Below are 15,055 nucleotides of genomic sequence, written 5' to 3'. Positions count from 1 at the left end.
ACGGGGCACGGCTATATTTAATAAGAGTAGATCACTGAATAATAATCAGCAACAATAACAATTATGGCAGCAACTTCTATATGGTTCTTCCCTTCACACATTTGTCTGCCTGTTGATCTGGTCTCAAAAGGTATTTACATCTCTCTGCATTAAACCTTGTAGCAGCAACTATAACTTGTCATCAGTAACTATAATGAAGTATATCACTGGTGTAAAGCCTTGCAAAATCTGTTTCTAATTGTTTAACAGTCAACTTTGGTTGGAAACTTTTGGTAAACCTTTGGTAAATCTTCTTCATTTCTGTCCTTTAAACCTACCTTGCCTGTTCTTTTTCTCTTTGAGAAACTCAGAGTGAAGTTAGTTAGTCACCTCTCCAGACAAAGTAAAGATGTGATGTCCTGGTTTCAGCTGGGATAGAGTTAATTTTTCTTCTTAGTAGGTGGTGCAGTGCTGTGGTTTGGATTTAGTATGAGAATAATATTGATAACACACTGATGTTTTAGTTGTTGTTAAGTGGTGCTACTCTAAGTCAAGGACGTTGCAGCTTCCTATGCTCTGCCAGCAAGAAGCTGGGAGGGAGCACAGCCGGGACAGCTGACTCGACCTGGCCAAAGGGATATTCCATACCACAGAACGTCATGCTCAGTATAGAAACTGGGGGACTTGGCCAGGGGCCACCGATTGCTGTTCAGGGACTGGCTGGGCATCAGTCAGCAGGTGGTGAGCAATTGCATTGTGCATCACTTGTGTTTTTACCCTTTGGTTTTATTCCTCTCTCCATTTCTCTCTCCATTTCATTACAATTGTTATTGTTGTTGTTGTTTTATTATACTTTATCTTATTTCAATTATTAAATTATTCTTATCTCAGCCCATGAGTTTCACGTTTTTCTGATTCTCCTCCCCATCCCACTGGGATGGGGGGTGGGAGAGACTGAGCAAGCGGCTGCATGGTACTTTGTTGCAGGCTGGGTTTAACCACAACACGTGACATCATAGCACTTAATCTTATAAATTGGGTGAGAAGGATGAGAGGAATGTCGTCATAGTGTGGGAGTTTCGTAGTACTGAAGGTGGAATCTGAAAGCACCACTGCATATTGCCTGAAAAGGGAGTTTTCATGTTCATAATGTATTGTGGTAGAAAAAAATGAAAATAAGTTTGTTTGCATTAGCTGTCAGCTCTGTTTGTTCTTAGATTGGAGTAACATTGAGGATGATATATTAACCCATGTGGTGTTTTTAGGGTGTTTGTGTGTGGTGTGTGAAGAATAGGAGGTATCCTTCTGGGCATCTCTCCAGCATCCATGACAGTCAGTGTATAGCACAGATCCTCATCTGAGCAAGTTTTCCTAAGCAGTGTAACCTGGGCCGGGCTGAACTGGCTGGAACAAAGGGCTGGAGTCTGGTGTCACACCGTCACACCCATGCCCTCGCTGTATCACGCTGGCACTGCGTGGTGGCACCCCGGTGGGGGAGGAAGGGATCTGTGACACCGTCTTGGTACCTAGGGACAGTACCTGTAACTGTAAGAAATTTCTGCTTTTTGAGGAGTTATTTCCTTGCTCCCAAGTACGTAAAACTCTAATAACTTTCTTACAGCAGACTCCAGTTTCAGCGACTCACAGAGGTATTTTGTCTGTCTTTAGGCAGGTAGTGGCCATTCGTGCGAGTTTCCTCACACATCTGTGCAATAATACCTTTTGCTCCCATGGTACGTCTAGGTACCACAACTGTCTGCCAGATGGAAATTCAAGTGCCAATCTGCGTACGTATTCGTGGTGCCGTTCCCTGCCTAAGTAGTGCTACAAATGCTGCACACTTTGATCTCTCTGCGTATAAGACTGTTGCTCTCTACTGGTGCAACTATCAACAGTATTGCTGTTACAAAATCATGAATCTTTTATGATTTCCTTCTAGAGGTGCTGTAAAGGGAGTAAGAAAAATACCCCAAAGGTCAAGATGCTAAAAGATGGAATCAAATTAATTATTATGTGCATGTTTGTGTATTTTTAATGTACCTTATTTTTTTAATGCTAAAAAGTGCTGCCTTGAGATTTTTTTGAGAAACGGGAAAAATGTGTAAGTTTTTTAGTTTGTTAGAAACACTATAAAAGCACGGCTGGCCTAGTTTTACTTTAGATTTCAGAAGATGGATGTGTTTATGGATTCAGATCATTGCAGTCAAAATTTTGCACCTGCAGTTATGGTTGCCTGCAGTTCAGTTAAGTTTAAGTATCTACATCACTGATTGCATCTGTAAATTAAAAACATCTAAGTAACCTAAATTACAAGCACAAATAATTGCAGGTGCAAAACTCATACAAACACAAAATGATTTCTGCAAGTTGGTCTTCTAAATCTCATTGTAAGTTATTCACTGTATCATGAGCCTAGAGTCCTCTTGGGAGAGTCACTAATCTGTATAATGACACCGAAAGCCTCTTGAATCTCATATTTAGCTAGCAGATGGGAAAGCATACATGCAGTCATATAACTCCCTAGGGATTACGCATGTGGATATTGAAGAGTATAACTTATTCCGATGAAGGCTAACATTAACTTGCAATCAAAATTTTCCTTCCTGAGCCACGTTTTTTTCTGATGGAATTAAAACAACTTAATGTTGTATTTTTATGAAGTCACAACCAATCTGAGTGGGACACGCTCCCAAGGCAAGCACAGAAATTTTGTTCATCTCATGATTTTTCGTTTAATGAATCACAGCATCAGTTTTACACAGAGAAATGCTGTCAGTCTTTTCCAGAAAACACATCTAGTTATCCTTTCTCTGGTGGGTGGTTGTGTGGGTTTTTTTAGCGTCAGAAACAGATCTCTAAGCACATAGCTACAAAAGTCTATTTTTTTCTCTGGTATCAAAACTAAAAATGAATCATTTTCATGCATTCTTTAGCTTCAATAGACATAGGTGTGGAGCTGCTTTAAAACAGTGACTGCTTCCTGTCGTACCAGTTACAGCAGTACTGTTAGCAAAAGAGGGGGAAAAAAACCTTTAAATTCTCTTCTAGTGTTTGAACAACTAAAACTCCTACTGAACAAATGAAGCATTCTGCCAGTTCTGACAATTCAAGATGCAATGAAGAATTTTTCTGTTTCAGAAGCTGTAGGCAAAGCTGTTTTGGCATGTCTGTAGCTTGTTCCTATTGCAAACAAAGGGGCAGCTAGAGGGAAAGTCTTTGGGGGAAGAAAATGCTGTCAGTTGTAAGAAATGAGACATGTAGACCCATTCTACAGCCCAGCTAGTGATTACATGCAGGCAATTTTGTAAGAGCCTAGACCAGCTGCCAGTGACAATAACGCTGCCATTTGCACTGATTTCAACAGGAATTACATCAAACAGACCAGCTTAAGGCTTCTCAGAAGAGGGGGCAGAACTGGTACTTTGCTCACTGGTGATGGGGGCCAGACTAAAGTGTTAGGAAGGAGTGGGCAAAGGTGGCCAGGAGCCCTGCGAAGCTGGTGCTGCTGCTCCTGCTGCCGAGCTGGTGGCAGCAGGAGCGAGCGGTGAGTGCCAGCTGCCGGGGTGCTGCCTCTCCACCCAGCAGCCATCACCGTCCTCCCAAGCAGCCCAGTTCCTCCCTCGGCAGCAGCTCTCAGCCCGGTTTCCCAGGCCCCTGGCACTTGCAAAGTGGCAGAGGTGTGAGCAGATTGCATTTTTTAAAATGCAGTTTAATTCAATACACATTAATCTATTACTCAAGCAGTACATGGGAACAATGTACCATTTAAGTAATTAATTTATGATCATCCTTGGGGAAAAAAATGCCAGAACAAGATGTTCTTTTTTTACACATGGAGAACCATTGAGACTATGTTGTATGTTACAATGTAAGGCTCCAACTTCACCTTCCTAGAATTTGGGGGGGGGGCACTTGAATATAGCAAAGCACAGAAAGCGTGTGAGAAATATCTAGTATAAGAAAGGACTCATTTGAATAGAGAGAAATTTTAAGAAAGATTCCTTTTTTTTTTACTCTCAGGTTTTGCTGCTGTAGACACCAGAAAGGAAGAGGAAGGTTTCATCTTTCCCTTTCTTGAGGGATTTATATTTAGGTGTGTCCCGTGACTCATTTAAATTCAGAGTGCAGCCTAGAAAGCCAAAAATTAGCAAGGATTTTGACCAAGAGATTGAGAGGTGATTAATACTCATGGCAGAAAGGCTCATTTCTCAATAAGAATATGTCACATGGATGATGGATCATAATACCTTCATAATATGTCCCACATGCCGTAAATATGGTGATGACTGTCATTTTGAATAAGTGAGGTAGGTTGATGCTGATTATTTATCCATTTCTTGGCCAGTCTGATTGTTTCTGAGCCAGCTCCTCCGCTGTTTACTAATTTTTCTGAAGTATCTTAATACCTTTCACTGACAGACCCTTCCTTTTTAACCAGTCACTTTTCGTACTCCATGTTGTTTTAAATTATTTGAGAGATTTCTGTCATTAATTGGTCTGCTTCTAGTATTCTTGTAGCTGGACACTTGGTCTTCTTTTAGCATATAGTATAACATCAGTGTTACTACAGACACATGGTAACACATAATTCTGTATTACATTTACTTGCTGCGAAAAAAAATTGTGTTTTTCCTTAATTCCCATGTGTTGCAATGAAAGCTCAGTGAAAAAAAGTGAAATATGCTATGAAAAGAAGTACCTAATATTTAGTGCTGGCATCTAAAATGGCTGATATCTGTATAGTAGACACAGAACATAAAGAAATATATTTGCATAATAGAAATTCAGAAGCCAGCCTGGCTAAGTGTGTCATTGATAGCTTTATATGAGGTTCCTGTTAAGACATGTGTTTAACATTTGCAGTAGGATAATATACATAACGCACTTCACAAGAAAAAGAGCTTTTTGGAGAGCAACAGAGTGTCCAAGCCTGGTTTTCTGTGAATGTGTCCAACATTTACTATCTTTTCAAGTATGCCCAGCTCTGTGCCTGTTGCCCCTGAATGACATCCAGCCTCCCCTAGAACATACCTCTTCAGCTGGGCAAATGGTTGTAGGCACCGTGACTGAGAGTGAACTACGTGTGAAGTGGCCAATGTCTTGCTGCTCTCAAAATAAATGGCTAAATTGTAAGTCCCTTTTTCTTAGCGGTAGGTACTAATTTGTGCCTGCCTTCACTAAGCTCTTGCTGGTTTGTCTGAAACCTGTGGGAATTTAAAATCTTTTAAATCTCCAGCTAGGTCAACCTAAAGATTACTTCACCCTAATAGCTATATTAAAGTAATATTGCCCTGTTTTCAATTGGTTTTATTTTCTGTTTGTAATAAATTCACAACATGCTGCATACCGTGAAATAAAAAGGTACATTTTCCCTCATATAAATTACATTCTAGCAAATTGTATTACATTTAGACATATTGTCTTCCTCTTTTTGAAGAATACCCACCCTTTTACCAAGCATGTCTTCAAAATTCCTTCCCTTTGTTGAAATAAAACATTTTGTAAAATCAGAAAGTGGCGCATTCGTTTAATGTAACTGACATGGTCATGAAACCCAGGGTTTTTATTTATACTTGGGATAACGCAGAGGTAATGAAAGCAGAATTGGACCTAAGAGGTTTTTTGTTTCAATTATAAAACAATGTGGGTAAGAGACTTGGACTTGACAGCAACAGAAGAAAGGCAATATTGTGTTCATGCCTTCAATCAGCTTTATTAGATCCTTAAAGGGAGAATTATGTGAAAGACAGAGGAAGAAAACAACAAACTAAGCAAGATCCCAATTTCAGTATAATTTGAAGAAAATAACTGATTTAGGTTGGTCGTCTTGCCAGGGTGAATGACTCAAGGCTTCCAAACAAGAAATGGAAACCAGAAGGATAGCGAAAGCCTGAAAGAACAAATTGAGAAGATATGATTGACTGTAATGTTTCAAAATCAACTGCTGCAAAGATGAGTTTGGGCTGTTGCCCAGAATACAATTGAATGGTGATGTTCATTTAGACCTTTAATGCTGAAACAAAATAAGATGTAGCTGTGTTTCTGTTAGAGATTTACTCGTTCTTTCCAGTGTCTCTAGCAAGGGATATGATGTCACGTCCTCTCTCTTCTATCAAATGCTGCAGTGATTGCTGCTGCGGTTCCATAATTTTTCTGAACACCAGTTTTCTGAAGGAAGACCTGAACCCAGGTGATAATATCTTTCAAATGTGACATATCATCACCATTCATTACTTGTCTTTGAAAAATTTTATACACCATGTGCAAGTAGGCTGAGTGTTACTGACCAAGGAAAAGTATAAGATCGTTGTGTGTGTTTTTACTTTCTACCAAGCCATTCAAGTTTTTGTTACTATCATGCTAGTTTTTTTAAATTAAGTAAATACCTCATTCTGCAAAGATTTCCAAAATTATACCTTTTATGGGCACAGTTTTTAAAGCATTGTTTGGAAAAGTTGGGGACAGCTGCTTGTTCTCCACCTCAGGCACAGAAGGTTCTAAAAGGAACTATGCTTTATGCAAAAAATTAGTCAGTTGACAGTAGGCAGTGATGAGCTGGGATTGTCTTCTGCTTCCTCCTTTCCTTTCGTTTATTCCTTTCATCTCGCTGGCTGTGCTTACTAACCTTTTTTCTGTTTCTTTCAAATGAGGAAGGAAAAAAAAACCCTAAACCACAGTTCATAATTAAATACTGAGCTAGTTCTTACCATGTTTACTGAATTACATATTGCATATATGGATGTATATCCTCAAAGTTTTCATGTGTTTTTAAACTTAATGTGTTCCATAGGAATAGACCTTAACTCCTTCCTGTCTTTTTCATGATGAGATTTGCCTCCACAGAGGAAAGGAGGACTAAAGTAGTGAAACCCAGTTAGAGATCCCTTAAAATTTTAGGGGTTCATAGGGAGTGAATATGGTTGCTGAGCTCTGTGGATTCTCCTGGTTCACAGTAGAGATTCCTCTAGCAGAAAATCTTCAGTGTTGAGCTTACAGTTGCAATAAGCTGATCAGTTCACGACATGCACGGTGATATCTTTGCACGGGTATCTTTGCTGCAGGGTGGCTGACCTAGTTAAGAGGGCTTTAAACCAGGAACCACAAGGCAGCAATGGACAGGCTGACAAGCAAAGGACCTGGGGTGACGTGAACAACGAGGAACATAAAATGAACAAAAATGGGGCTGAAATTGCATCACCTCAAGCATTTGCATGAGCAAGGAAGTCTCTCTGAAGTGCCTGCACACTAAGGCACGCAGCATGGGGCATGAACACACAGAAATGGAGACCTGTGTGCAGCTGCAGGGCTGGGATCTTGTTGGGATCCCCAGAGAGGCAGTGGATGGCTTGCACAACTGGAGCGCTGCAGTGGACAGACTCTTTAGGAAGGACTGGCCAGGAAGACGAGGAAGGGGAGTTGCCCTTTAAGGGAGAGAGCAGCTGGAGTGCATGGAGCTCTGCCTGAGGGTGAATGATGAGAGCTCATGGGTAAGGATTAAAAAGCAGAGCAGTAGTGGTGACTTTGTAGTGGGTGTCTCCTCTGGACTGCCTGACCAGGAGGAACAAGCAGATGAGGCCCTCTGCAGACAGCCAGAGGCAGCCTCGCATCCGCAGGCACAGAATCTCATGGGGACTTCAACCACTTTGATAATTCTTGATGACAACATAGCAGGGCAAAAGCAACCCAGGAGGCTACTGGAGAGCATTAATGATGACTTCTTGACACAAGTGAAAGAGGAGCCGATGAGGAGACATAATCTGCTAGACCTCATACACACAAATGAGGAAGGCTTCACTGGGGATGTGATGGTGGAAGGGAGCCTTGGTTGTTGTGACCAGGTGATGGTGGACATCAGTACCCTGAGAAGAAGAAGCAGGGCAAAAAGCAGGATTACAGCCCTAGACTTCAGGAGGACAGACTGTGCCTCTTCAGGGAGCTGCTTGGAAAAATCCCAGGTATAAGGCTCTGGAGGGAAGAAGAGTCCAGGAAACCTGGACAGTATTCAAGGATCACCTCCACTCAAGAGAAGTCCTTCCCAACACATGGGAAGTCAAGCAAAAATGCCAAGAGGCCTGTGTGGTTGAGCAAGGAACTCCTAGCAAAACTCAAACATATAAAGGGAATATACAGAAGGTGGAAGCAAGGGCTGGTAACATGGGAGGAATATAGAGGCAGTCTGACCATGCAGAGACATCGTTACGAAAGGCAAAGCCCACCTGGAGTTGAACTTGGTGAGGGATGTCAAGGGCAACAAGAAGGGCTTCTGTAAGTGTCTAAGTGGTGAAAGGAACACAGGAACATGTGGGACAGCTGCTGAAGCTGCTGGGGCAAAGGCTCTGGTGACTCACTGGAGAAACCGTCTGACAGGAATCTCATGAAGTTCAACAAGGGGAAGTGTGAAGTCCTGCACCTGGGGAGGAACAACCCCATGCACCAGTATTACACTGGAGACCAGCCAGCTAGGAAGCAGATTTGCAGAAAAGGTGTCCTCGTGGACACCAAGTTGAACACAAGCCAGCAATGTGCCCTGCAACCAAAAGGGCTACTGGTGTCCTGGGCTGCATCAGGAGGACTGTTGCCAGTGGGTCAAGGAAGGGGATCCTTCCTCTCTACTCAGCCCTGGTGAGGCCACACCTGGAGTGCTGGGTCTAGTTCAGGGCTCCCCAGTGCAAGAGAGGCATAGACATACTGCCAAGAGTCCAGAAAAATGCCACTCAGATGATTAAGGAATTGAGCATCCTTCATATGGAAAGGTTGAGAGAGCTGGGACTGTTCTGCCTGGAGCAGAGGAAACTCAGGCAGGATCTCATCAATGTGCACAAATAGCTAAAGGGAGGGTGCAAAGATGGTGGAGCCAGGCCATTTCAGTGGTGCCCAGTGACAGGACCAGAGGCAATGGACACAGACTGAAACAGAAAAGGGTCCATCTTAACATCAAGAAACACTTTTTTACTGTGAGGGTGACCGAGCACTGGCACAGGTTGCCCAGGGAGATTGTGGAGTCTCCCTCCTTGGCAATATCTGAAAGGTGTCTGGACGTGGTCCTGGGCAACTGGCCCTAGGTGACCCTGCTTGAGCAGGGTTTTGGGCCAGGTGATCTGCAGAGGTCCCTTCCATCTTCAACCCTTTTGTGATTCAGGAGCAATGGATAATTGCTTTTCATTTTTTCAGTTCCCATTTCTCTAGAATTTTCAAACAATCCACCACCTGATCATCTGAACTGCTGGTATTTCAACACCTACCTGTGAAAGAATGGTGGATTACTCTAGAAGTGATTATTAACTGCCTCACAAGATATGCTGAGGTGGCAGATGTGTTGCTTAAATTCCTGGTATATCCCTCCTTCCCACATTCTCTCTGAAAAGTTTTCCCTGAGATCCTCAGAGACTGTGGGAATGTTACAGGGTTTATATGTTCAATAGCTGTATACACTGGAGTATAGAAGAAGACAACCTGGAAAAGCAACCTGTGTTACTGTGCAAAGCTAGGTAATGCTGCTGTGTGTTTTTAGAACAGAACTGTGGCTTTACACTGCATATTTCTCTGCTGATGCATCTCTTACTAATGAGAAAATCTGGACCAAGTTTGGGTCTCACTTTTTTGTAGTCAGAACTATACCTGTGAGTAGAGCAGTGGAGCAATTTTCATTTTCCAATTCCAATCATGCCAAAGTACTAGAAATTCCAAATGGGATGCCTGTTGTAGATATGCTTACAGTGGTTTAGATTGAGCTGAAAGGAAGAAAGTGTTTATAGGGATCTGTGTTCTTCTAGCTGATCCTACTTGGACCTCAGTTTCAGTTTGAACTCACATTAAACTGTATGAATCACATGCCTAAATTTATTCAACGTTTCAATAGCTTGCTGAATCAGCAAGAAAATACTCTGAATGTGTATGAAATGCTAACGACTAAGACTGTATCCAGTATATCGTTATATCCATATCTATAGTTATATCGATATCTATGTAGGTAGATACAGGTATGTATGTATGTTTATTTATCTATCTTTGGAATGTGAGACTTTGGGGAAATGCAAACATCTGACAACTCAACTGAATTCCTGAAATCTCCTACCCAAGGAGTTTCAGTGTTTTGTCATGAAACCATTGTTGTATAAGATGCTCAAAGTTTCTTTTAATCATGGACTGGAATTCATACCTTGCTTACTTCAGAGGAAGGATAAGCGAAACTCCCACTTTGAACATCTTACAAAGTCTAAATTATTTTATTTATATTGGAGCAACTTAAGAAGACAACACCAGAGAAGCATTAGAATGGTGGAAAAAATTGGTGTAGCATTTGTGGTATTTTACATTCACGTGGTGAATCTGAATTTAATTGTTTTCCTCTGACATGCACAGGATAACTATAGGAGTATCTGTTGATGTAATGATTCTTCCACACCCTGCAAAAATATTACAAGTAATAGGCTGTTTTAGAAAGGTGAATCATCACCTTTCAACAACACCACCTTTCAACATTCTAAGAAGACACAAATGCTTTGCTTTAAGAAGTGATTTCTTCTGTAGACAGAATCCTCTTACAGTCCTGGAAGAAATGTGTAATCTCTGAAGATGAGTAAATTGTAAATTATACCCACGTTGCCTGGCAAGGAAGCTTCTTGTTGATTGCATTAGATGTCTTTCTGAACTCTCCCCGTGCATTACCCAAGTGGATATTAATGTGGAGACCTAGCAGACAAGAACTATGTCTACTTTTATCTTGTCTGGGGATTTGGAGAATTACCTGTAATTTAAAGCATGCCCAAGACCCAGCATTATGCATCTACATCAGCCTTGTAAGCAGAGCTCAGGCTACCTGCAAATGCCATGTGTGCTTGTATCAGGTAGGGATAGATAGATATAGATATGGATATAGATTACGTAAAATTTAGATGATGCAAAGCAAAGCATTGCAACAAGTGATCTTTGGCTTCAGGCCAGCTCCAAAAGTCTGCAGCTACTGTAAACTCCTTAGGTGTTTATGGAGCCAGGCAACAGAGGGGCAAAGACCTGAATGAGTACAGTGGCAAGATATTGCCCAAATGTTTTTTCCAACATGAAATACATACATTCTGTTATGTCTCTCTGAATAGCTAACTTGTGTTAAAACTAAATTGCCAAAAAAAATACCTCATCTATTTTGAGGCATATTTAAAACTAATTTTCAAAAGATGCCTTAACCTAGAGTCCGAAGATGAGCATGCAGGGTTTTTTATATGCAACTTGCACAGTTTTTTCCAAATCTGTTTTTGTGACTTCAGTTTTTTCATATTATCATTGCTATGTCAAGAAAATTAAAACAATGACATAATACTTCCTCTTCATTGTCAAAATTGTTAATCTTCCTTTAAACACAATTTCTTGTCTACTCAGAAAAAAAATATTTTTTACTTATTCATTGCTAATTCTTTTTATATCATCTCATCAGCACATAATAGAATTGGTAGCACACTAGTTACTTAGCAAGTAAGCAGAGTATCATTATTTGTCTGTAGGCTTGGAAAGACTGAAAGATTAATTGTTTTACTCAAAAGTAAAAATAGAAGTGGCAGTATGGTAATGATATGTTGTTTATGGATCCTAAAATAATTTCTTTTTTTCTTCAATAGATTGCTTGGCTTCTACAAAGGAATATTTCCTCCCATCTTGGCTGAGACACCCAAAAGGGCAGTGAAGGTAAAAACCCCATACTTCCTCCTTTAAAAATGTGAGTAAGGACAGTGGCAGCTGTAAAACATTTTATTTCTCCCCAACTGATTGACATTAGAATCTTAAACTTATTTGGCATATTAATCCTCTGATTTTTACTAGGAGGAAACTTTCCTATTCATAGCACAATAAAAACTGTGCTTGAGTGAGAAGTGTAGGATAAGGCTTTTAAAAGCTGGGCTGGTTTTGACCTGTATGTATTATGTTACTATGGAAAAAAAAAAAAAAAAAGTACAATTAGTTTATATAATCAAAATTTATAAAATACTTTAAGTGATATTTTAGTCTCATAATTCCCTCTGGTTTAGACTTTTTGTTTTAGTGAAAATGCCTAGCAACTTGCAAAACTAAGAACAGCTAATAAATTAACATAAGAAGCCATTAAAGAAACCACTCCTACTAAGTACTTACTCAGAAACTTGTAGCAGTTTATCTGTAGGTTTGAAGTGCTGCCCAGAGTTTTCTGGTACTCCAAAGAGCACTCTACTCCATACTCTCACTTTTTTACAGATTGAACATAGTAATGGGTACAACTCCTCATCATGCAAAAAATATTTACTCCAGCTCTTACAGCTGAAAAAGATGCTAGCCTATCAAAGTGTATTCACTGTCAAATGTTGATCAGATTTTATTATCCTTTATGTTGATTTATAGAGCATTATTTTAGTAACGCTCCTAAACAAAATACATTTTTTTCAGTTCATTCATGCAACATTTTCAATTAATTAATTTTTAATTAAAATTTTAAAAATAGTAATTAAACACCTCATCTTAATAATTAATCTAGTCTATCAAAGCATCTATTGTGTTCCGAGCAAATGCTTCTTTATCTTTTACTTCAGAACTTCGAAGTTTCCCATAGTTGCACCAAATGTGTCTAAAAGCAGTTATTATACAGAATGTCTTGATTTTCCTTACTTTCATTTTTGGTTTCTCTCTAAAAAGGCTGCATATAATTCTGGTCCTTAGTCTGCAATTAATCATTCACATTCCAATTCCTTTACAGAGGAATAATAATATTTGTATAAAGTGACAGGATGTGACCTTGTAATGGAATCCTAAAGGAGTTCTGGTAATGTCATCTTCTTGTTTGCATTGGCATTTTAGATGCAAATGACATATGTCACCTAGCTCAAAATTGCTTAGTACAACTAAGAAAACTGAAGTTCTATTTAACAGCAAAGTGGCAGTGAAGATGGATGCTATTTAGAAGATTCCTAACAACTCATTTTCTTCAGACTGTGGTGTTTCCTCTGTCTCTCCATTTAATTTCATTTGAAACAGGTCACAGTCAATCTGACCATACCTTTTAGATTCCAGCATATATTTAATTACAGCACCAACCCAGGTTCGATTTCTCTCCTACCAGCCTGAGTCATGCAACAATCTTGACTCACTTTCTCTTACTCAGATTTATTAAATTGGCTTAAACCCCATGTGAGTCAATATAATTATAGAATCATAGAAAGATTTCAGTTGGGAGGGATCTCTGGAGGTCATCTGGTTAGCCTCCTGCTCAAAGCAGGGCTGACTTCATGGTTTGATGAGGTTGCTTGGATGCCATGTCTGGTCAAGTTCTGAAAATCTTCAAGGATGGAGACCGCAGCCTTCTCTGTGCTCCTGCTCCGGTGTTTAATGGTTTTCACTGTGAAGAATTTTGCCTTATCCAGTCCAAATTCCCCGGTTGCAACTTCTGCCTATTGCCTTTTGTGCTTCTTTTGAGGAACTCTGAAAAACTCTGGCTTTGTCTTCTGTATAACCTTTAGACGGTGGAAGACAGGCATTAGATCCCCTCAGCCTTCTTGTTTCCAGGCTAAACAGATTCAGTTCTCAGCTTCTTGTATATCATAAGCTCCTTAAATGGCTTACTGGTGCACCCCTCGTGGGGTGCTTTCTACCTCGTTCTTGGGCTCAGTGAGGGCTCAGTAGTGTTTCTGCAACCATGAGAACCAGGTTTAAATGCTATTTTAAATTCTTTAGACTATTCCTTTAAATTTTATGCTGTTCCTAGGACAGCAGGAGGAGTTTAAGTTGTTCCTAGAAGACCAGGAGGACTTTAAGTTACCTTGAGATATCAACCATATTCTACGTTAGAAGAATTCAGTGACAGAATAGGGCAGGACAGAAATGTCCTTGTAAGAACCTGGGTACTGAAGCAATTCAACGTGAGGTGTTGTATGCCAGTACAATTTCTAACATCCAAAATATGGTTTGTACCCCTGCTTTGACCTGAAGAGAATCCAGCTTGTGTCAAATTTCCATATTATCCACTGGTTTGGATATGACCCCAACGGAAAAGTCACTGCTTCCTTTGGCTCACTCTCCACCTTTTATTCCTCTAACACTTTCCCTCATTTTACCAGGCCCCAGAATGTTCTTTGTCCACTGCCAAACTGGCTAGTGAGATTTAGAGGAAGACTGTGTCCATGCATAAGGTTTTGAGACTTGAGAAAGCACAGAAGGTACAGAGGCAATTTCTAGGTTCCAGCAGCCTCGGTTTGTGTTTGTAATGAACTTTTTTGAAAGCTTCTAGTTGTAGACTTCTATATCTCATGAAAGTGTATAGAGAAAGGACAAGAGAGATTCTGTACTGTGAAGAAATGTACTTGTGCTACTGGAATATTATATTTTTCTGGTGTAGATGTTTGCAAATAAATATAAAGCTACTAAAATGAAGGTATTTAGCCCCAGTTATTCAGCTAAGTGTTGAAGATACAGCTTCACTTTTAGTCAACTATGTTCTCATGTCTGTCTTGCTATTTCTTTTGTTTCTCTCTCTTTATTTTCCTTCTAAAAAGAAAGCTGATATTTCTGGAAGACGAAAAGTCAAAGTTTATAACTTTATGTTAGATTGAACTTGGAGGAAAGAAGTGGTGATGCCAATACAATGGTTAACAGATGAACTTTTGGGGCAAATTTATATTGTTCATGTGTTCCCAGACATCTTGTTGCAAGCATATATTTTTACCTTAGAGTTATTGAGACATCTGGTAAGTACTTTGACTATTTTCTGTGTAACTTGAATTAAAGTGTATCTTTGCCAGATGGACAATATTGGTTATTATGTACACAAAAGCATGTTTTATATACGTTTATTCTGAGATATTCTTTTTGTGCAAAGCTATTAACTTAATAAAACTGTAGAGAAAAAGATAAATTATGCCATGCTTTTAAAAATATTTTGGGTGGTTGTACATGATATAAATACATATGATATAACTAGAAAGTTTTTGGCAAAATTGTGTGTATACTATCCATTCTAGTACACCCAGCAACATTTATATTGAGTTTTATTACTATTGATTTGTTTTCTTTAAAAAATTATATAAAACATAGTTCCTGTTAAGTAGTTATTTTATTTATG

The 15,055-nt window shown here is 39.7% G+C and overlaps 1 protein-coding gene across 2 annotated transcripts in view; it reads left to right on the top strand.

The window, feature by feature from the left end:
• The window catches only part of SLC25A21 (solute carrier family 25 member 21), a 255,282-nt gene that overhangs the window by 215,160 nt on the left and 25,067 nt on the right, over nucleotides 1–15,055 (top strand). The window contains exons 2-3 of one of the 2 annotated variants that reach the window (XM_037393515.1): nucleotides 11,592–11,658; nucleotides 14,490–14,681. In XM_037393515.1, the coding sequence (XP_037249412.1) occupies nucleotides 14,568–14,681 (114 nt within the window). In that variant the 5' untranslated portion in view covers nucleotides 11,592–11,658; nucleotides 14,490–14,567. The remainder of the gene's footprint in view (nucleotides 1–11,591; nucleotides 11,659–14,489; nucleotides 14,682–15,055) is intronic. The other variant, XM_037393514.1, reaches the window with a different exon arrangement.

This window comes from Falco rusticolus, chromosome 7 (assembly GCF_015220075.1).
Source record: "Falco rusticolus isolate bFalRus1 chromosome 7, bFalRus1.pri, whole genome shotgun sequence".
NCBI classification, from domain to species: domain Eukaryota; kingdom Metazoa; phylum Chordata; class Aves; order Falconiformes; family Falconidae; genus Falco; species Falco rusticolus.
The sequence above is the reverse complement of the archived record's forward strand: the minus strand, read 5'-3'. Positions and strand labels throughout refer to the sequence as shown.